At 36.5% G+C, this 23,895-nt stretch overlaps 2 protein-coding genes across 2 annotated transcripts; both read left to right on the top strand.

Moving 5' to 3' along the window:
* The first annotated feature begins 12,916 nt into the window (after positions 1-12,916).
* On the top strand, positions 12,917-13,946 carry LOC107779067 (NDR1/HIN1-like protein 6). The gene has a single exon (XM_016599408.2). It carries the CDS (start codon positions 13,060-13,062, stop codon positions 13,723-13,725), a length of 666 nt encoding a protein of 221 aa, XP_016454894.1. The 5' UTR covers positions 12,917-13,059; the 3' UTR covers positions 13,726-13,946.
* Positions 13,947-19,776: 5,830 nt separating this feature from the next.
* On the top strand, positions 19,777-23,204 carry LOC107779068 (uncharacterized). Its single transcript, XM_016599409.2, has 6 exons — positions 19,777-20,167; positions 20,251-20,383; positions 20,620-20,723; positions 20,811-20,982; positions 21,075-21,203; positions 21,489-23,204. Exons 1-6 carry the CDS (start codon positions 20,127-20,129, stop codon positions 22,935-22,937), a joined length of 2,028 nt encoding a protein of 675 aa, XP_016454895.1. The 5' UTR covers positions 19,777-20,126; the 3' UTR covers positions 22,938-23,204.
* The last annotated feature ends 691 nt before the right edge of the window (positions 23,205-23,895 follow it).

Genomic DNA, 23,895 nt, shown 5'->3' with positions numbered 1-23,895 from the left:
ACATAGGTGTTATTGATCCGTCTAAGGAGATTGTTGAATCAGAATTTGAGTTGAAAGAAGAGGTCTTAAGGTTGAAAGGACAGATGGCCGAAATATACCAAGCCTAGATTAGTAGGCGTCCTCCCTCATTAGTTCCCGCTAACTACACTGAAAGTCTCGTCACCATTCCGCCACTGTCACAAATCCAGCTTCCTACTGCTGCTGCTATCTCCCCATAACCTTTTCACACTCTACCTGCCAAAACCACCTCACATCCCACTCCTTTGACCACTCATGTTTTTATATCTCATCCACCAGCTACCTTTCCTCGATCCTCTAGCGAGACTGTGTTCAAAGTCCCCGATGCCCAACACTATGCTCCAAAACCAACTTTCAAGGTCTCGGATCCATACTCTCACGCTCCTCACTTTGAGCCTCTTGGTGAAACTGAAAATCCTGCTAAGACAGTGGAATAAGATGAGATATCCAGGAAGGTGAAAATCTTAGAGCAGTCTTTAAGAAACATGCAAGAGATAGGGAGCCATATGAGCATGTCTTACAAAGATTTGTTCTTGTTTCCTGACATCCAACTACCTGTTGGGTTTAAGATGCCAAAGTTTGATTTATATGACGGACATGGAGATCCCGTGGCCCATTTGAGAGGTTACTTCAGTAAGATGAGAGGCGCCGGTGGGAAGGATAAATTATTGATGGCGTATTTCATTCAGAGTCTGAGTGGGGAAGCTCTGGAGTAGTACACCCACCAAGATACTAGCAGGTGGTACACATGGGACGACATGGCTCAGGTCTTTGCCCGGTACTTTCAGTACAATATAGAAATTGTCCCGGATCGCATGTCCCTCACCAAGATAGAAAAGAAGCCTAATGAAAGTTTTAGGGAATAGGGCTCAGATAGAGATAGCAAGCTGCCTGAGTCAATCCCCTATTGGAAGAAGACGAGATGGTAGAGTACTTTCTTCAAGCTCAAGAACCAACTTACTTTGGGCATTTGATCTCGAATGTGGGTAAGCCTTTTAATGATGTGGTAAAAATGGGAGAAATGGTAGAATATGAGCTGAATTCAAGCAAGATCATGAGCTATTCTACTTTAAAAGCCACAACACAAGCAATTCAGAATGACATAGGAAGCTCGCTGGGTCAGAAGGAACATGATGATGTTGTCATGGTTGTCTTAGGATCGCGACATGGTCCAACAGGTCCGTCTCACCAATATACTCAGCCTCAACCCCAACCCCAAACATATCCCCGAGCTCCACATAATCCACCCCATTATTATTCTCCAAACAATGTCCGGTCATCTATCTAACCATTGGGTCACTCCTTATGGCGGGCACCAGCACTGCATAATGCACTTTTGCCTTCACAACATTTTCGAGCATCCAACAACCCTAGAAAATTGGGTCATGGAGGAGAACAAAGGCAAAGAAATAGTTTCACGCCAATCGGATAATCCTACACAAGCTTGTTTGAAAAGTTAAAATATTCTGGCCTGGTTGAGCCGCTCATCAGCTATACTCCGGACCCATATGCAAAAGGCTTTGATCCTACTGTCCGGTGCATGTACCACTCTAATGTCCAAGGGCATAGCATTGAAGAATGTCGTGCTTTGAAAAGGGAAATCGAAAGAATGATTCAAGAAGGGATAATTGTGATCCAGGATAGTGACACCCAGAATATCGTGCAGAATCCTTTACATGCACATGATGATGCACATTTTGTGGGGATGATACGTGGTGACAGGGAGTATGAGAATCCTCTTAGGAATTTGCTGACTGAAGTTAATGATATTAAAATTGGTAATGGTCTTGGTAATATTGATGTGAAACTCAGTGGCTAAGATGTTGAGTTTGGTGATTGGAAAGATGCTCCTTTCTTGGTTAGCCGGAAAGGAGTCTTGGTGGCTTATTTTGTTGTCATTTCTGTTGCCTGGGTTATTTCAGGATTGTAATCCGGATATTATCTTATGACTCTAACCCTTCTATCCTTTTATTTTGCCTAGTTTGTTTAGTCGTAAGTATCTCATTTAGTGTTATTTAGGTTTGTTCCAAGGTTTTAACCCCAGTTTATTTTTCTTGTTTCGTTTTTCAAACCCTTTCACCATCTGTCTAATGCAATTTTCTGTTTTATGTTATTTCTAGTCATTTTTGTTTAGTTCTCTTTTCCTTTATAGTTCTTTTCCTGCTGACTCTAGTGACATGACATGCACGCATAATTCTCAACCTGGTCTTAAAAGTTAGTTTAATCATGAAGAAATGAAATAATTTTGAAGATGACAGGGGACACTTGAGGGAAATAAGTACAGATTTGGACATTTTGATATTATTTGAAGCCTGAACTGTGTGAAACAGGGGCAGATAATTTGGAAAGTTAATAGGATGACAAGAATTCGTTAAGGGAGAGTGCATCCCAGACAATTCGAAGCGGGCAACTTTGAGTTCAATTGCATCTCAAGTTACAACATAAAGCCAAGGGAGTTTGCTCCAAACCGACGGAGCGCATCCACTGTGAAGAAAAATTACCCAACAAGAGTTCTGTACTTGATAAGGTACTAAAAAGTGGAAGGCATATTAGTGATATCAATGCTGAAGGTGAAAAAGAAATATTGTGCATGATATTCCTTTTTCATCTTCAAGTTGCACGTGTTGTACTTGGCATTTACAGGGATTGGGAGACCCTCTTTCAGCTACCCAAACACTTTATACCATTTGGTACCCCTTTTGAGCTTGTGCTAATTTTTCTGACCTCCCCTATTTTGGAATCAAGTTAGAGTCAAAAAAAAAGAAAAAAAAGTTCATGTCCACATAGGTTTGTTTTAGAAAATTCATTCAAAAATATAAGTCAAAAAGAAAAAAAACAAAAGAGAAAAGAGAAAAAGGAAAAAAAAGAAAAGGAAAGGAAAATAGCAACAACAAAGAGTAGTCTTTTGAACTATATTCGACCTGATTCTTGTCACCACAAGATACGTAGGCAGCCTTAAGGTTCGGTCGCACCAAATAAAATATTTCATAATCCCACGAAGTCGAGAGTGGGGCAGTCTTTCTTAGAAATTCCATCTCAAAAAAAAGAATCAAATTCCCTTGTTCTAGAAATTGGGGCAACGTTTTATAATAGATTCCAAAAGTTGTAAATAAATTAACCCTACTGTCTTAGTTATTTTGAGCCTTTATGGTATCATTTCTTTCTAACCATGTCCAAAAGCCACATTATAGTTCAAAAAAGACCTCCTAGATAATATTTGAGAGTGCCGAGCTAGACATGCCAAGAGCATATGATGTTTTCACTATATTCAATGCCTTGTCATCTACAGAATCAGAGGAAATAAAAAGAAAAAGAACAAAATGAGAGAGTCTTATCAGTGAAAACCTTCACAGGCACCATAAGGCGACCGTAAGATGAGAGAAAGAACAAAATGAGAGGGGATTGATGGTGAAAACCCTTCAGGAACTACAAGTCGAATAAGGATCATGAATCAGATAGGATAATCAGAGCATTGAAGCCCAATTTCACGACTCAGAGGTACAACAAGAGTTGAACATTATACTTGATGGACAGTTTAGGCCACTTAATCCAAATGTGCATGCCATGGTCATTAGAGCTGGTATCCACATCTGATAAATTTCTACTTCGTAATTTTCTTGTTATGTATCATCTCTTTCCATTGTCCTTTACTTTGTTCCTTTTGTTTTGTTTACTTCCTATTCTTGAATTTGTTTGGTCAAAACAAGTGAGAAATAACTTCAAAATTTGCTACCAGCTTTCCAATTGCACAAAACGGAATCTGGCTAGCACATCAAAGTAGCATAAGTCAGGAACGAACAGTGTGCGCTCTAAGTGGGTAACAATCAACGTGCTTTGGGGATTCATGTGAAATGAAAAGGTTCGGTAAATGTCAATTCATGAGAAAAATGTAACAGATAGAGGAAATTGGGCTCGAATGGATCTGAGGTGTTTTTTGTGATAAGGGTTGAAAGAAAATGGTTAGTTGATAACAGGCAAGGTCTTCCAAGTTGAAGTCCAATTTGATCGTGACAAATGCAAGAGAAATCGCCCTCGTAGTCAAGGCCACAAACTAACCACCATGTTTTAAACTCACAAGTTTTCTTTGTCTGAAACAGGGATGAAGGCTAGGTTCATATCAAAGCTTGGAAGCTTGAATTTTTTAGGTTTAATGCCCCAATTCTGCTTACACAAAGGCTATTGAGAAGATCACACATCAACCCTAGGAGAAGCACTTCCTAGTCTAAGTCTTTCAAGTTATATTTTGTTTTAGGAGACGCACCTCCTAAATTGAGATTTCGCCACTAGGAGACGCACTTCCTAGTTTGGGTCATTTAAGTTCAGCCCTATGAGATGCACTTCCTAGTTTGGTTCATTCAAGGTTCACCCCTAGGAGACGCACTTCCTAGTCTGCGTTTTTCAGGATATACCTTTAGAAGACGCACTTCCTAAATTGAGATTTCACCCCTAGGAGACGCACTTCCTAGTTTGGGTCATTTAAGTTCAGCCCTAGGAGACGCACTTCCTAGTCTAGTTCATTCAAGTTTCACCCCTAGGAAACACACTTCCTAGTCTGGGTTTTTCAGGATACACTTTTAGGAGACACACTTCCTAAATTGAGATTTCACCCCTAGAAGACGCACTTCTTAGTTCGGGTCATTTAAGTTTAGCCCTAGGAGATGCATTTCCTAGTCTGGTTCATTCAAGTTTCACCCCTAGGAGACGCACTTCCTAGTCTGGATTTTTCATGATACACTTTAGGAGATGCACTTCCTAAATTGAGATTTCACCCCTAGGAGACGCACTTCCTAGTTTGGGTCATTTAAGTTCAGCCCTAGGAGATGCACTTCCTAGTTTTGAGTCATTAAAGTTTCATCCCTAGGAGACACACTTCCTAGTCTGGGTCTTTCAAGATACACTTTTAGGAGACGCACTTCCTAATCTGGGTCATTCAGATTTTATTTTTAGTAGATGTATTTGATAGTTAGATTTTCTTGGTTTTACTCACAGGAGACGCACTTCCTAAATTGAGATTTCACCTCTAGGAGACGCACTTCCTAGTTTGAGTCATTCAGGTTTTATTTTTAGCAGATGCATTTGCTAGTCAAAGTTTCTTGGTTTTTCTCACAGGAGATGCACTTCCTAGTCGAGTCTTTAGTTTACTCTTATCATTGCATCAATAACATAAGTGGTTTATAGTTTGCTAATAACTCACAAACCTTCCGAGTGCAAATTGGGGCAGAAAATTTTATTTGTTTTGTTGTTTTGATTGCAGGCACCCACCTAGAGAAAAAGGGAATTCGTTTCGGAATTATTTCAAGTTTCAAGTCAGTAGCAGGCGCCCACCTAGAGAACGAGGGAAGTCATTTCAGAATTCAATGCAAGTTAGAAGTAGCAGAAACTCGCGGCATGAATGCGAGTCGTTAGTCCGAGATGATCAACAGAAGTAGTCTCGATATAGAATAAAAAAGAAGAAAAAAAAAAGAAAAAAAAAAGTGAATCTAAAATGCATAAGCAAAGACTAAATGTGGATTGCTCAAGACATGACTGAAGTCACGAGTACGGTGTGTCCGGTTTTGATCCGAAGAAGCTGAGGTAGAATGAATCAACACATGCAGCTATCAAGCATTAAGGTTCAAATCAAAAGTCTGCATGAAGAACCAGTCAAGATTCAAGATCAAGCTTCAGAAGACTTATAGATAGGAATCTTGTAACTCATAGTTGTTAGGTTTGTTTAGTTCTTTTAGATTTTGATTTTGATGTAATAACAGGACCGCGGACCGGAACCTCGACGGAATGACACCTCAATCGGCTCTCCAACACGGTATACTCCATCATTGTTCCTACTTCTGAACTCCACGTGGCCTGATTCCTTTATAGCCAAGGATATGTAGGCAGCTCAGATACCAGGGCTTGGTCACATTCTCCTTTCTCTTAGTTTTTGGTCTCCCTAAATAAGGGTCGGGTCAAAAAACTTGTCTCGTCGCTCTTTGTCTGAAAATTCTTCGCGTTTCCAGTCAAAGAGGGGTAGCTGTAGACATGTAATTTTTTACCCTCCCCAAGATTTTACACATTTTAGCGTAAATATTTAGTTTAGGTTTAGTGTCTCTATTCTAAATAGTTTTGCCTCTATTACTTTATTTTATCACAAATATGAAAATTACAAAAATATTTTCTTTTATTTAGTTAATTAATATTTTATCTAGTTACTTATAATTAATCTTCCTTACATAAAATTAAATAATATAAAAATAGTTCCACTTTGTTTTCAGAAATATTATTTTATTTTTGCAATGATATTAATCTAATTCTATTTTTATTTTTTAGTATGATATTTGAAAAATACCAAAAATAGGTTTATTTTAACGGTTAGTTTTATTTTAATAGTTATTTTACTTAAGTAGGATTAATTAGTAAATGGGGTAGTATTTTTAGTCTTGTTCAAGGAGAAAGAATAAAATTTGGGCTTAAACATCCCATTTTATAGGCCCAATTCGGACATAACCCATAATTCCTAAGCCCACCTTTACCCTAATCTAAAAGACTCCTTCTTCTTAACCAAAAGGAAAAAAACTAGAGAACCCTCTAAGACCACAGCCCCTCATCTCACCTTCTTTTTCTTCACCAAAACAAAAAACCTAGGAATTCTCAGTAGCCGCAAACCAGCCGCAGACACAAAAAGAGGATCGAGTTGTTCCCTCTTCTTCATCATAGAGACACCACCAAAAACCCTAGAAAGACCTTAGCCACCACAGCCGCAACTCTCCATCTCCTCACCCTTACTGTCGTCGCCACCCAACCCATAACACCAGCGACCAACAACCACCTCACAGCAGCCAACCCCAGTCAGCGACACACACACTGAAGAACAAAACAAAAAAAACGGAACACGCACACACAAAGTCACGGATAGAGAAAAGAGTGATGAAACATCAAAGGTCCATAACGAGAGCTTACTTTACATTTGTCTTCTTCTTACTCCCATTTTAGCTTTTAATCAAGGGTAAGGGGCCTGGTCTTTACGCTGAAGCCGGTGAGAAGAAGGTTCTAGGTTTTTAGTTATGATTTTCGATTTTCCTTTCCTCTAATTTTAAGAATTTTTTCATATAAATATTGTAAGTTCCTTCAGCTTCCCTCGGACTACAAAAATCAAAAAAGTACAAAAATAGTCCTATTCTTCTCTTGATTTTCGAATTTCAATTCCTGATTGCAAAAAAATGGAGATCGTTTGAGGTTCGGCATTGGATTGTGAGTTCGATTCCATCCACCGCTTAAGGTTCGCGGTTTCTGCTGGGTTTTCAGCTGATTTTGTTGAGCTCTATTCATTGTTTCTCTGTTGTATTGGTTTGTTGTGCGCATAAATTTTCTTACAGGTACTAATCTTTTCTTGTTCATCCGTAGTTCGTCCTTATTTTCAATAAAATGCCATTTGTGAAAAAAAAAATTAATGATATTCTCGTGCTATAGTATGTACATTTATTTTTATGGTGTTCAGGTTCTACAGATATTAGGTATTTGTATCTCGAATAGAAGTGATCTTGTAGCAGATTTTGTTTGGGTGTTCTATTTGACATAGATTCGTTTTGATGAGTTGAACAAAAACTTAATCTTATCCAGATATGATGATTTTGTTGCAATATTTTCCATGGTCAAATAAATATTAATATTAGGAGTAATTTATTTGTAAGTATTTTGTGGAATTTACTAAATATGGTTATTAGAATATTTTGTTAATATGGTGTCATTATAATGTTGATCAGAAGGAGCTCTATTACATTATTACTGTTGGAGATTTTGGAAAATGCAGACAGAAAAGTTATGAATATTTGTAGTTGCTTTTAGGCGCGATTAATAAATTATTGTGGCCATGGGTACGGATCCCGTGACATGGTCACGATACGTAAATCCAAATTCGGGAGTGCATTTCATGTGACCCAACCATAACTTCGACTAATAATAAAATAAATATTTTGTAAAGCGCGGGTGCATTTCATGTGACGCGGTTTGCAATGTGTGCCAAAACGACAAGTGTATGACAATCGTGACTTGTTCCAGAAAACAATTCTATGAATATTAAAAGTGGTTAGAAAGTTCAAAATGCACGTAAGTTTAAAATATGTATTAAATTAGATAATTAGGCCAATTATTAATAGTGAGCGACTGTACTAAAACCATGAAACCCGGGAATGCCTAACACCTTCTCTCGGATTAAAAGAATTCCTACCCGGATTTTTGTGTTTTGCGGACCGTAAAAATAGAGTCATACTTCCTCGATTCAGGATTTTTAACCGGTAACTTGGGACACCATAAATTATCCCAAGTGGCAACCCTGAAATCGAATAAAATAATCTCGTTTCGATCAAAGTCACTTTAATTGAAAAAACTCCCTATCCCTTTCGGGTAGAAAAAGGAGGTGTGACAGTGATATTCTTCTGAGGATCTGAAATTCCATCTTTCGGCACGTCTGGTATTTTAAACCGTTTTGAGATCATTTCTGGTGCCGTGCTTGGTTTGTATGGAAATTGAGTGTACTTCTTTGAGTCCGACCCTTTCAGTACTGGTGGTGCGTCCAGAATTTGGTCCAAGCAGGCATTTACTTCCCTCATAAACCATATGAGTTCATTTCTAAAGGGATCACTCTCGTTGTTGTGATCAAATCCGCTACCCCCGACCCCATCGAAGCCGACCTTGCCCCTCGGGGTGTTGTTGTCGACCCTCTGTGTTGTTTGATTTTTAGGGACGCCAGGAGGAATCGAACCTTGTCTATTCGCGTTGTTGGAAGTACCCGATAATGCCTATTTCAGCTCTGCCATAACATTATCCTACTGTGTGAGATGGCCTAAATTGGCCTTTTATTGTTCCTGCAAGACCCTTACCGTTTCAACGATGTGCTCTTTTTCAGTATCATCAGGAGTCGCCTCTCGAACATGTCGCAAGTACCGCCTGTCGTGGACCAGTGTGGCCTCGTTCCCCTTGCTGCGGGTACCACTGATTGAATCCTCGTGTTGAGGCTGATTTCCTTGGACCTCATGGTTGTGCGTGTTGTTAACACCATTATTTAATATTTTCCATGATTTTTTTCTAAGAACCAATAACCAAACGCGTTAGTAAAATAGGCAAGGACCAACTTAATTACACAACTGTCTAAGCCGGTGGGCCCCAAACTGTTTACCCGTAAAATGATACAGCTGAATTTATACATGGTTTATAGACAAGTAAATTAATTTGATCCTAAAAAAATACATAAATTAAACATAAATGTAATACTTAGCCTTGAAATGGAGATAAAATAGCAAAAATTATAATTCCGGAAGCAGGGCTTCCGGGGACAATTACACGATATCAGTAAACAAGAAGATAAAATTATATTGAGCTTTGAATAGAGTGTAGTGTATGTTTGTCAGAAAATTTGTCTCTCTTACAATAATAATAGAGCTCACTATTTATAGATGCACCTAGGGAACAAGGTCTTAGGATCAAGCCTCTTTTTAATGTCAATTATGAGGGTCATTGAAGAATGTATAACGGCAGACAGTGAATGTCATATTCTTTATAACGGGCCGTGTACTTAATGCTATAAAATATTTCTCATTAAATGCTACCAGGTAGCAACCATTTATTTTATCTTTATGAGTTTCATTCTCTTTGGTAACATACATGATCGTTGCCTTCGGATTCAACTATCTTCTGTCTTCGGCTCCACGTACCACTTCCTCATGCAATTATTTAATATAAACATATTTTACCCTATACACTCACATTGCAAATTTTTAGTAATGCTACTCACTAATTTATAAGAAACATATGTTGACGGTTAAAATAATATTTTTACGAATTCTCACAATCTAAAAATCTCAATTTTGCATAACAAATTAGATGTCAGTATAATTCGTTTTTAATATCAAAGTCGTCATTAAATTGTTTAATTTCATATACTGCACCTTTATTATAAAACTCGAATTATTTATTTAAATAACCTCTATCACATCCAAAAAAAAAGTATAAAGTCTAGTATTTTTTTTATTAATAAATCTGTAATATGTAATAAGTAATGTTTAATTTGAAAATTTTGGGCCCTTTAATTCTAGAGGGTCTAAAGCAATTACTTTAGTGGCTTTCCCTAGAGCCGGCGCTGCGTGAAATCCATATACACAATCAATATTATTGTCTCAAAGACTTTGTACAAGTTATTATGTATATCGTTAATTCTTTACACTTGTATTATCTTTTGTTAATTGAACATGCGATCGAGTAACAAGAAGCCTAAAACATCCTAAGAAAGGTGTAACTGTTTTGCTCATGTTTAGCCACACATATGTAGCAATTTGCTTAACCAATGGAGCTCTATTACATTATTACTGTTGGAGATTTTGGAAAATGCAGACAGAAAAGTTATGAATATTTGTAGTTGTTTTTAGGCGCGATTAATAAATTATCGTGGCTATGGGTACGGTTTCCGTGACATGGTCACGATACGTAAATCTAAATTTGGGTGTGCATTTCATGTGACCCGACCATAACTTCGACTAATAATAAAATTAATATGTTGTAAATCGCGGGTGCCTTTCATGTGACGCGATTTATAATGTGTACCAAAACGACAAGTGTACGACAATCGTGACTTGTTCCAGAAAATAATTCTAAAAATATTAAAAGCGGTTAGAAAGTTCAAAATGCACGTAGGTTTAAAATGTGTATTAAATTAGATAATTAGGCCAATTATTAATAGTTGAGCGACTGTGCTAAAACCATAAAACCCGGGAATGCCTAACACCTTCTCTCGAATTAACAGAATTCCTATCCGGATTTCTGTGTTTTGCGGACCGTAAAAATAGAGTCATACTTCCTCGATTCGGGATTTTTAACCGGTAATTTGGGACACCATAAATTATCCCAAGTGGCAACTCTGAAATCGAATAAAATAATCTCGTTTCGATCAACGTCACTTTAATTGAAAAAACTCCCAATCCCTTTCGGGTAGAAAAAGGAGGTGTGACAGTGATATTCTCCTGAGGATCTGAAATTCCATCTTTCGGCACGTCTGGCATTTTAAACCGTTTCGGGATCCCTTTTGGTGTCGCGCTTAGTTTGTATGGAAATTGAGTGTACTTCTTTGAGTCCGACCCTTTTAGCACTAGTGGTACGTCCGGAATTTGGTCCAAGCAGGTATTTACTTCCCTCATAAACCATATGAGTTCATTTCTGAAGGGATCACTCTCGTTGTTGTGATCAGATTCGCTAACCCCAGCCCCATCGAAGCCGACCTTGCCCCGCGGGGTGTTGTTGTCGACCCTCTGCGTTGTTTGATTTGCGGGGACACCGGGAGGAATCGAACCTCGTCTATTCGCGTTGTTGGAAGCACCCGATAACGCCTGTTTCAGCTCTGTCATAACATTATCCTACTGTGTGAGATGGCCTAAATTGGCCTCTTATTGTTTCTGCAAGACCCTTACCTCTTTGACGACGTGCTCTTTTTCTGCATTATCAGGAGTCGCCTCTCGAACATGTCGCAGGTACTGCCTGTTGTGGACTGGTGTGACCTCGTCTCCTTGCTGCGGGTACCACTGATTGAATCCTCGTGTTGAGACTGATTTCCTTGGGCCTCATGGTTGTGTGTGTTGTTAACACCATTATCTGCTATTTTCTATGATTTTTTCTAAGAACCAATAAACAAACGCGTTAGTAAAATAGGCAAGGACCAACTTAATTACACAATTGTTTAAGCCGCACGGTGGGCCCCAAACTTTTTACCCGTAAAATGTACAGCTGAATTTATACGTGGTTTATAGACAAGTAAATTAATTTGATCCTAAAATAATAGATGAATTAAACAGAAATGTAATACTTAGCCTTGAGATGGAGATAAAATAGCAAAAATTATAATTCCGGGAGCAGGGCTTCCGGGGACAATTACAACGATATCAGTAAACAAGAAGATAAAATTATATTGAGCTTTGAATAGTGTACCGTATGTTTGTCAGAAAATTTGTCTCTCTTTCAATAATAATAATAGAGCTCATTATTTATAGATGCACCTAGGGAACAAGGTCATAGGATCAAGCCTTTTTTTAAAGTCAATTATGAGGGCAATTGAAGAATGTGTAACGGCAGACAGTGAATATCATATTCCTTGTAACGGGCCGTGTACTTAAAGCTATAAAATATTCCTCATTAAATGCTACCGGGTAACAACCATTTATTTTATCTTTATGAGTGTCATTCTCTTTGGTAACATACATGATCGTTGCCTTCGGATTCAACTATCTTTTGTCTTCAGCTCCACGTACCACTTCCGATCATTTAATATAAACATATTTTACCCTATACACTCACCATTGCAAATTTTTAGTAATGCTACTCACTAATTTATAAGAAACATATGTTGACGGTTAAAATAATATTTTTACGAATTCTCACAATCTAAAATTTTCAATTTTGCAGAACAAAATAGATGTCAGTTTAATTCGTTTTTAATATCAAAGTTGTGATCAAATTGTTTAATTTCATATATTGCACCTTTATTATAAAACTCGAATTATTTATTTAAATAACCTCTATCACATCCAAAAAAAAAGTATAAAGTCTAGTATTTTTTATTAATAAATCTGTAATATGTAGTAAGTAATGTTTAATTTGAAAATTTTGGGCCCTTCAATTCTCGGGGTTTAAGCAATTACTTTAGTGGCTTTCCCTAGAGCCGGCACTGCGTGCAATCCATATACACAATCAATATTATTGTCTCAAAGACTTTGTACAAGTTATTATGTATATCGTTAATTCTTTACACTTGTATTATCTTTTGTTAATTGAACATGCGATCGAGTAACAAGAAGCCTAAAACATCCTAAGAAAGGTGTAATTGTTTTGCTCATGTTTAGCCAGCCCACACATATGTAGCAATTTCCTTGACCAATGGAACTGTCCAATAAACAGAAGCCGTTTCTTCCCTGAATACAGTGGCCTCTTTAGGAAATACTGGTGGTCCTTCATCCATAAGGAAATAGGTACCACCACCAAATCAAAAGCAAGTTGTTTCCTCCTCCTTCTTTCTCCTCCACCATAATGCAACCACATCCGCCGCCTTATACAAAAGGCCCGCGGTATAGCGGTGAGTATTACTATGAAGAAAGGCCAAGAGGAGGAAACCCTTGCTTGAGATGCATTTGCTGCTGCCATTGCATCCTGTTTTTCGTTATCCTTGTTGTATCCGCCCTCACCTACTATTTCTACAGGGTCTACCAACCACAAATGCCACGTTACAACTTTCAAGCACTTGAGATTAAGGAATTTGGATATCAACCTCATGATTTTACCCTCACAATGGATATTATTGTCACTATTAAAGCAGAGAATCCTAACAAAAAGATAGAACTAAGTTACGGGGAAGCTAGCTCTATGAACATGACGTACACTGATTCAACAATATTATGTTCAGGAAAATTACCAGCTTTCCGTCAGGGATATAAGAATACAACCATAATCCAGGTTGAACTCAAGGGGAAAAGTCAGTTTGGATCAGGGCAATATGAGGCAATGCAAGAAAATGAAAAAAATGGCAAAATTCCATTATCGGTGACAGCTAAGGTACCTGTGGAGGTTCTGTTTGGAAAAACTCCTTTGAAGAAATTCAATGTGCTTGCAAACTGTTCTTTAATTGTGAATAACTTGAAGCCTGGCAAGAAAGCTGAGATTGTTGAAAGCAAGTTCACCTACAAATTATCAAAATGATAAAATCTGCTCCACGTTTTAAATTTTGAGTGTATTTATTGGTTCATTTGACCTTAGAAAACGAACCAAGGTAGCTCTCTTCCTTGTATCAATTCTGAGAAAAAAATATCATACAAGTACAATATATAAGGATTAATATAGTGTTTCTTAGGCTTTTTGATTTGCAGTTTTGCACGTTACTCTTGATCTGAACAAATAAAGATTTTGATGTTACGCGCGTTTCTTATGGCTCCTTTAACCTTTAATTTCCTTCCATTTCTTCGCATTATTTTATTTGGGAGAGGGATGATGTGGATCGAGCATATAAGCAGTAAGTGCATGCATCTGCAACCAATATCTCGATCTAACTATATATACACGAATATGGAATATTAATTTTTTTATATAATATGTATAGAACATGTATAAGCAGTATAATTTTTAAACTTCACAAGGTTTATTCTTTGAGTACTGCATAAATAAGCTCTACGTCCTCTACAGAAGCTGCTTTCAACTTGCACAATTCAGATTTTAATCCACCGACGTAAAGGGTAGCATGTTGTACTAAGCTTCCGCGATGTTCAGGCAGGGGCGGATGTAGTGTATTACTAACAGGTTCAATTTAACCTATAATTTTCGACGCGGAACAAAAATTTATTTATAAAAATTCATTAAAATTACAAAAACAGTAGATATGAACCGATAACTTTAAAAATATAACAGTTTAAACGCTAAAACCCTTAAAAGTTAAGCCCCTAAAATTTAAATCCTAGATACGCCTATGTGTGCAAGATCCAGCGAAGGTCCAGGCTACATCTGAATAAGTAACTGATGACAATTTTTTCATTCCTATAGCATCAAAAAATTGGTCTTCTGAAAAACCATGAAAAAGGAGCTGCATATTTCCTACCAAAGGTATGGAATAAAAACACTTCAGATTTGGAGTATGCAAATAAAAGGGTCAATTTGTATCTTGTTTCCTCATCAAATTCAGATATATTCACATTATACAGATAATATTTACCTATTGAATGGGATTACTACATTACTCGAGCTGCTGCCTGATACAAGGCTAGGGAATATCTTTACTGAACCTCTGCACAGAGTAGGAGTGTTAAATGGGCGGATTGGCTGATTTTTCGCAGGTCAAAATGGGCGGATCATTGCTTTGCCTGAGATAGGTTGCGTAAAGATGGATTAAATTACTTTGTATCATAGCTCAACTTGGCCAACTCTTACTAATTCTTAATTAATGTATGTTGTTTTCTTATGAATTATTTAATCATCAAATAAGGGTTTTCTTTTGTTATGATCATATATCACTACTAGAAATTCGGCAAAAACCGACCACGTCGGTCGATGACAAATATTTCAATTCAAAATATTTTATTTTTCAATTTCTTTTTACGAAATCGACTAACTTCTATCAATTTTTTTGACACAAAAATGCAGGAAACTATTTTGACGTCCCGTGAAATTTATTTTTTAAGAAACCGACCAACTTTGGTCGGTTTTTCATGTAAAATAAATTAAAATTAATATTCAAAAAAACGGACCGAAATTGGTCGCTTATTTCAGTAAGTCATTTTAAAAAACCAACTGATTTCAGTCGGTAATTTTATATTTTTAATAAAACCGACCGAAATCGGTCGGTTATTCTCGCGCAAAAATACAATTAAAAAGTACAAACAAAATTAAAAAAAAATCTTAAACCAAAATGTACCAATGGTCTAGTGGTAGAATAGTATCCTGCCATATTATCGACTCCGGTTCGATTCCTGAGTCGGTGCATTTTTAATTACATAATTAAAAAACTGACTTCGGCCGCTTTTTTGGCAATTTTTTTCTTTAAGGTTGTTTGTGAAATTTAATTGACTGACTGAAATCGATCAAAAATTCCGGCAAACTTCGGTCTCTATTTATTACCAACCAGCCTTGTTTCGACAAATTAAAGTCGGTCGAAAATTAGTCGGTTTTTCCAGTTTTCAGAATTCGGTCGATATTCCTGGACGGTTTTTCGCAGTTTACTACTAGTGTATAATATATCAAACAAAAAAGAACTATTTTAAAGATATTTTAGCAAAGTTACTCAAATATTAGATTGGGCTAAAAATCAGCCAAATTTAGATGGACCGAATTCAATAAATTGGCATGTCAATGAAGTGAAAATAGCACGGGCTGGCCAGTTTCGGACTGGTAATTGAATAATAGTCAGCGTTTGTAAAGTCATTGAAAAATAGCCACTATTTTGTTGCAACACGAAAAGTTTCGGCATAATATACTGGAGATTGGTGCACACGTGTATGAATTTCCAGCATATTATGCTGGATCTCCAGCACACGGAAAGTTCCAGCATAATATACTGGAGATTGGAGCACATGTGTATGAACTTCCAATATATTATTGTGGAACTCCAGTATATTATGGTGGAAGCTCACATGTAAAAACTTCGAACTCCAGTATATTATGCTGGAATATTTTCCGGATTTTGAATAGTATTTTCGTTCAGATTTATCTTTAAATGAAAAGTGGCTAAATTTCGATTACTTTTAAAACTATGCTATTTTTTAATTATCACTTGTAAGTGTGAGTATTTTTAAAGTAACTACGTCAATGACCGGTCTAATCTAAGCGAACTGAATGGGTTAAATGGGTTTGAGCTGAGGTTACCACCTTATAGAAGTCGGTGGATAAATTCTAATAGCATGTTTGGCCAAGCTTATTTTTGGTCAAAAGTAATTTTTTTTTTTTTTTGGACAAAAGCACTTTTGGCCAAAAATTGAGGTGTTTGGCCTAACTTCTGGAAGGAAAAAAAGTGTTTTTGAGGAGAAGCAGAAAAAAGTAGCTTTTCTCCAAAAGCACTTTTTTGAGAAGCACTTTTGAGAAAAATACACTTAGAAACAGTTTTTTAAAGCTTGGCCAAATACTAATTGCTGCTCAGAAGTGCTTTTCAAACTAATTAGTCAAACACAAACTGCTTCTCAACCAAAAGTACTTTTGAGAAAAGCACTTTCGAAAAAAAATACTTCTCAAAATAAGCTGATTTTTGCAGCTTGACCAAACGGGCTATAAGACTATCTATTAAGTCCCCGTCACCACATTAGCAACCTGATCATTTTTGTACAAACAATACAAGGGAGAGATATTATCATTTGTTTTCCTTCAAGCCTTATATTTCTTTATGTATTTACTCAAGACTAAGGTGATAGAGAGAGCATGACTTGTGCAAGTAATCTAAACTCTATATTTTTTTACCAAAAGAGCAAAAAACTTGTAAAATTTACTAACAGTTGTCACAGTCTTTGACTCACAGCATTAAATATTGCGGTTAAGTACAACCTGATACAAATTTAGCTCACCTACTACCTAATTTTCAAACTATCCAACTTTAAATTGCTTAAGAGAAACATCAAGCAAACTGCAGAGCTCCTAGGTACCCTTGTAAATGTCTACTCCCAATCAATTAAAGTCCAGGAAATAATCTTAGGTTACAATTCTCGTTTTCTGCAAAAGAAAGAATTTACTACCAAGTATGATGTTGAACTAAACTTATTCCTAAGTCCAAAATCACCATAAGAATCTATTGAAACCATTAAAATATCAATCCGTGATCATGTGCTCGAAAGTCAAACATTGGTCAACTCTTACAATTTAAGCACACTAGAAGCATCAAATTGTAAAATGGGGCTAAAATACTCAAAACGACACATTTGTTTATGCAAATTCAATAAATACATGATAGGTGTCTTTAACACATGATTATCACTTAATTATCATTAATTAACACGTTATTATCGCTAAAGTTTAATCGTCAGACCTACCATGTGTTAAAATATTCATTAGATTGTGCAGGCCTGAGAGGTGCCTGACATTTAGCTTCATGCCTTAGCCAAATTTTCCAGGTCACTTTTGTTAGGGTTATAGTAAATATGCCCTAGATCCAATATTATATTTGATGTTTTGAACATATTTTATAAAATATATATGGCATTTGATATTCTTTTATCATTGTTATTAATTGCTTGATTAATTTGATAAGGTCCTTGATTAAATTTTGAGACTTGACATTGTGATGGAGATCATGATAATGAGAGTAAAGTTTCTTATAATTTAATCTAAATTTGTTCTTGATCGTAGGATTATAAATTTGGACATTAGTAATCCGATTAGATCAATATCTATGTGATCGTCTTTATGGGATAAAGATTAGTTGATCTCATTAACTAAATTACATAGATAGATGATGCATATAGAGATATGATTATTGAACCGACTCATTGGATAATTCCTAATGGTTAGAATTACCATAAACTGTCAATAGGATATTCTCTTGAAGAATGTGATGTAACCGTTTCCTTTGACCTGAGATCGTCATAGTAATTGACAAGTTATTTATTGTGCTTTGATACTAGACACCTATGGCCCTAGGGCGATAGTTGAAAGGATATTGGGTATGATTAAATGCTTGTAGGATTAGTGATTGATCAAGATGGAATCTGTCAACTCTTGATAATGAGTTTAAGCTCCATGTTGTCATGAATTATAAACGACCAAATTAAGACCTTGGCCAGGGCAATTGAATGAAAGAAGAAATGAGTTTCTTAGGTCATTCAATGGTCGATTATATTTGACGTGAACACATAGTTGGTCGCCTATTAGGATTTGACAGTTGAACCATATCCTAGGGTGATCCAGAGCTATAAGGACAGAAGGAATTACTACATTATTCTTCTACTGGTTCTTGAGAGTAAATTGTATACTTCATATTATCCGGTTGTTAAGGAGTGTTGCTAGACGCCACCCTTGATTAGTATATTGATGTGGTCAATTTACTACCGGCTTAGTATTGAACCTATGGGGTCGCACACTAACGAGTGTTCTGATCTTTGCTAAAGGATTAATTAACTTATTATTTGATAATTAAATTAAGGAATTTAATTAGTCAAATACATTTAGTTGTTAGTCCAAATGAAATATTATTATATTATTTGCTAGCACAGAGGATATAATTAATATTGTAAACAAATTGAAGTTTTCTATTTGGAATAGAAAATTAAATTATATCTCTTGGTTGAAATATATATATGATATATTTGATACTCATAATTAAAAAGGCTCATACGTTAAAACCAATTTTGAATTGGATTAACTCATAAAGTCCATAAAAGGACGAGCGGCTGACTTAACCCATTAAGAATGGGATATGATGTTTCTCTATTAAATACTAATAAGGATCGTATAATCCAATTTGAAATTGGACTTTGTGGAATGTCCATAAAAATTGGCAGTCACGAGACCCATGGAATGGGATTCGAACCGGCCACTAAAAATTTCATAAAGTTTATTTTTGGAATAAACTTTTACCTAAGTAAATCATTACCTCAAACAAATAGGAAAAGGATTTGTAGGTGATGCTATATAAAGGGTGATGGAGAAATTTTTCCGCATTATTAATTCTTGAGAAGAAAAACATTTTGTGAAAGTGAGAGTGCAATACAAAGCCAAGAGAGAAAATACAATTACAAGAAAAGTGTTTCTTGTTCTTCTATCTTTGAGTTGAGATTTTTGAGAAAAATTTCAGCACAAGTTTTCCGTTCAATTTGTTCGCGGGTTTCGTTGATCAAAGAGTTGATAGAAAGGATCAGTCTCGGTGTGGATACACATAGAGTTTTCGCACTATCGAAGAATTTGAAACAAGACTTTTTTCACCAGGTACGTCTTAGATCTAATCTATTGATATGTAAATAAATTTTAAACATAAAAAGATCTGCCGCTGCGTGTTACGAACACCTATACGCAATCCTTCAACTTTTCCAAACACTTGTATTCTATTGTTTCGGTTATTTATCAGTTGGTTACCAACTCGTTGCCTTGTTCGTAATAAATTGACCATTATTATATATTTTTGCCTTTTATCTTCTCCAAAATGGGTTGAATTTGGTGAACTGTTCGTTTGACTCTAAACAACACATAGATGTAAAACTTGACGGTTATGCTTTGTTACATAGCCGGGGTTAAATTAAATTATTAATTATTAATACAATTAAGAACTAGAATGGAAAACGACCTAGCAAATAATATGGCGGGAATAAAAGTAAAAAAGATTAACTGATCGTGATAGAACAAATGAAAGAAGTGGGGAGCAGTTTCCAAATACTATAGGAGTAATTCGAAGCTTCACCTCTCTCCTTATAAACCCCCAACAACTAAACCCCTTCTTCTAAAATAACTACTCCAACTTGTCCATTGATGGTTCAGTTCATATATAGTACTTTTTTTGTTATGTATATTTTACTTGTCTGATCACTGTAGCACGTGGCAGCCCTTCAAATTCATTATTTTTCCTTTATTTTACTTGTCATAAGAACCCAAGAACTTGTCACTAGGCCATCAATTAGTCTGCTTGGAAGAAGTTAGCAGACATGTTTGATATATTCTTTGGGTGGAGAAAAGCTTCTAAATGGTAAATATGAACTACTAATTTTATCTTTTTTTGTCGTTAAAGAAGGTGAAATAGCTTATATTACTTTATTTTTTCTGTGGCAGTAAGAATTTGATCAAAAGGGTTCAGTGCCGGCTTAAGCTGCTGAAGAACAAGAGAAGTTGCATTATCAGGCAGCTGAGGGACGATTTATCTGAGCTACTTAGAAATGGGCATTACGAAATTGTTACTGAGAGAGTACGTAATATGGATTCCTCAAACAAATAATTATGCTTCTTTGGACAGAATTTTTTGCCTCAAAATTTTCCACAATTTCCTAATGTGAATTCCTCTCTTCATATAACTGCTGTGACCTGATTTTCTTGTCTTCAGTAGTTTCTTGAAGTTTTTATGAGCTAGAAAGCTTGTTATATATATTAGTAGATAACTTGTACATTTGATGATTATTCTGTTCATTTTCCTACAATTTTCAGGTTGAACAGCTATTTATGGATGAAAAAATGGTGGCAGTGTATGACTTATTGGAGAATTACTGTGAATTTATAATCCATAACCTTCCGTATATTCGCAGACACAAGTAAGAAACAATAGCATTTCAGTATACGTCAATGCTTTAATGTAATGACTAGTGATTCATGTTTTTCATACTCTGTTTTTCTTTTAGGGACTGTCCCAATGATATAAGTGAAGCAGTGTCGAGTCTAATATTTGCATCAGCAAGACTTGGTGATTTGCCCGAGCTTGTGATGATTCGGAAGCTCTTTGGCGAACGTTATGGCCACGGATTTGAAACATCTGCCCTTCAATTACTCCCTGGGAATCTTGTCAGCCATCAGGTTAGCCAAATCTTGCACGAACGCCTTTTCCAAACTTAAAAGTCTTTGAGTATTAGTATATCTTTCTAATTCTGATCCTTCTTTGAATACAGATAAAGGATAATTTATGCACAAACTGTGTATCAGATGAGGAGAAATATAGATTGGTGGATGAAATTGCAAGGATTTGCTTCCAACAAGGACCTTTGCTTCTTGAATACAGACGCGAATCAGAAGAGCTGGTACTTATTTAAGCAATCTATCACAGTATGTGACCAGAAGGTCACGGGTTCAAGTCGTGGAAACAACCTCTTGCAGAAATAGAGGGTAAGGCTGTGTAGAATAGACCCTTGTGGTCCGGCCCTTCCCAGGACCCCGCGCATAACGAGAGCTTAGTGCACCAGGCTACCCTTTTATCACAATATGCTTCATAAAATAGCTTAAGCAAAAGAAAAAAGATAAAGCATGTTTTTCGTGCTTTATTCTTATTTTGGCACCACACAATTCCTTATGCCAGGAAATTGCAGGTAAATGAAACAAGTAATGCAGCAGCTGATTACAAGGAAAATGGACTAATGAGATTAAAGGATCCCAACATTATAGAGACAGAAGCAAAGATAGTAAATTCCGATTATTCATCTAAGAGCATGAATGTTATCGAAAATCCTTCCATTTCTCGCCAAGAACTGCTTCCTACTGCAACTTCAACATGCCTTTCAACAACTAACAATGATTCAGTGCACTGCTTGAAAAACAATGGTAACAAAAGAGTTCTAGATTCTGCTCAGCCGGGCTATTTATCCCAATCCCCAATATCAAGTCCTGAACACATAATAGAAAGGCATATGGCCAAAACTTGTGGCTTTACTTTAGATAAAAATATAGAGAGAAGAGATGCAGAATCATCTACAGAAGATTCAGCTGAATCACCTCAGCAGATGATATACCTAGATGACATTCAGGAGTTTGAGTCTGTTGTGAGCAAAGACGTGAGATTCCAGGATCAGAGGCTATTCATGTTCAAAGCCCCTATTGTTCCCTTGAGACTAAAGATAGATACTGGAAGCAATTTTGAGGTGCAGATTGCAAAAGAACGACCAAGAAGCTCGAGGAAGAATAACAAGATATCTGGAAAAAGAATGAGAAGGAGATCACTTTCCATTGAGAAGAGCTTTATGTCAGACACTGATAGTACAATGTACTACGGTGACTTACGTGAGAGTTCTCCAGATAGCAAACCAAAAAGCCAAAACAGGCGAAGAAATTCCAGGAAGAGTTCTGTTGAGGAAAGTCAGAAGTCCTATTATACATTTGCACATGACAGCCAAGATCAACCTTGCTATGTCAAATTCAGAAGCACACTGACTTTTGTCAATTCGAGGTGCAATGGGCCGATGGAAAATCACTGCAGTTTGGAGCATCCATGTTATGACTGGATCAGTGATGAAAAACCTAACGGGGAATCTTCTTTTCGCGTGCCAAGGAGAAGAGTCAAAGCTGCAAAGGATTTCAGTAAGCATAGTCTAAAGGAAAGGAAACAAGGATTTTATCAATGCCAATGTTCCTTCAGCCAAGACCAACATATCATTGGCGATCGATTAGTACTTCCACCACTGATAGCAAAAACAAGTCAAGATGTTGAATCAAGGAGGGATCATTTTGTAAAGCCTGATACGGAGGAAGTATGGGAAAGCCGAGAAACTTGTTCTCCGATTATGTCCTCAAAATCAAGAATGACAGATCAAAGGGCAAGAAATGAAAATCAGAATCCTTATTTGAGGGCAATGACTATGCCTCCTGAAAGGCCTAAAGATAGCATCATAGATAACTTTCTTCGGTCAAATTCCTTTCCAATTCAGGAGCCTGGAAATGGATTGTCTGAAAATAGCCATGTCCATCCTAAGCTACCAGACTACGACGAAATAGCAGCTAAGTTCATGGCTCTCAAGAAAGAGAAACTGCAAAACAAATGCTAGCATTACATCAATGGCTTTACCATATCATGGCCATCTTTACTCTAGGCTGGAACAAATTACTTGATTTACTTATTGTTTCTATTCTTTGTTCATAGAGTAGCAGAGCTATACTTGCATTGTAAATGGATATTTCTTTGTGTGTGTGCGTGCGCTCGCACGCGTATGTTTTAGTGAATTTATGGAAGTCCTTGGAGTGAAATGAGTGATGCTTTGATGAAACTAGCTTGTGTTTTGGTGATTAACTAGTAAACTCTGAGTGGTTTTGGACTGCTTTTACTCATTGCTGCATTTTTTATGTAGAAATTCTTTGACAGATAGTACTATCATTCTTTCCATTTCATTTAAAAAGAATTCCCCTAAAAGATTCACTTAGGCCCGTGTTTTTGGAATCAGTAAACAGTTTAATAATATAGACACTAGGTGAACAGTACTCAGTTTTTCGCATTTGAGATTGATTTCCCAGATATATGAATTATTTTTGGTGAACCATCCAGATTTACAAGTGGTAAAATAGCCACAGTTTCAAAAGTAATCGAAATTTAGCCATTTTTCATGTAAAGATAAATCTGAATAAAAACACTGTTCAAAATTCGAAAAATATCCCAGCATAATATATTGGAGTTCGAATTTTTTACATGTGAACTTCCAACATAATATACTGGAGTTCGAACTTTTTTCATGTGAACTTCCGGCATAACATGCTGGAATTTCATAATGTGCTGAGTTCCAACATAATATGCTGGAAGTTCATACATAGATGCTCCAATCTCCAGTATATTATCCTGCAATTTCATAATGTGCTGGAGTTCCAGCATCATATATAGGAAGTTCATACGCATGTGCTCCAATCTTCAGTATATTATGCTGGAATTTTCCGTGTGCTGGAGTTCATACACAGGTGCTCCAATCTCTAGTACATTATGTTGGGACTCTCCGTGTTGCAGCAAAATAGTGACTA

This window comes from Nicotiana tabacum, chromosome 10, assembly GCF_000715075.1.
Source record: "Nicotiana tabacum cultivar K326 chromosome 10, ASM71507v2, whole genome shotgun sequence".
In the NCBI taxonomy this organism is placed as follows: Eukaryota; Viridiplantae; Streptophyta; class Magnoliopsida; order Solanales; family Solanaceae; genus Nicotiana; species Nicotiana tabacum.
The sequence above is the reverse complement of the archived record's forward strand: the minus strand, read 5'-3'. Positions and strand labels throughout refer to the sequence as shown.

Coding starts and splice junctions, on each gene's coding strand:
- LOC107779067 (XM_016599408.2), top strand. CDS start 13,060: ATGCAACCACATCCGCCGCCTTATACAAAAGGCCCGCGGTATAGCGGT.
- LOC107779068 (XM_016599409.2), top strand. CDS start 20,127: ATGTTTGATATATTCTTTGGGTGGAGAAAAGCTTCTAAATG. Junction 20,168..20,250: donor TGGAGAAAAGCTTCTAAATG/GTAAATATGAAC, acceptor TTTCTGTGGCAG/TAAGAATTTGATCAAAAGGG. Junction 20,983..21,074: donor GGAATCTTGTCAGCCATCAG/GTTAGCCAAATC, acceptor CTTTGAATACAG/ATAAAGGATAATTTATGCAC.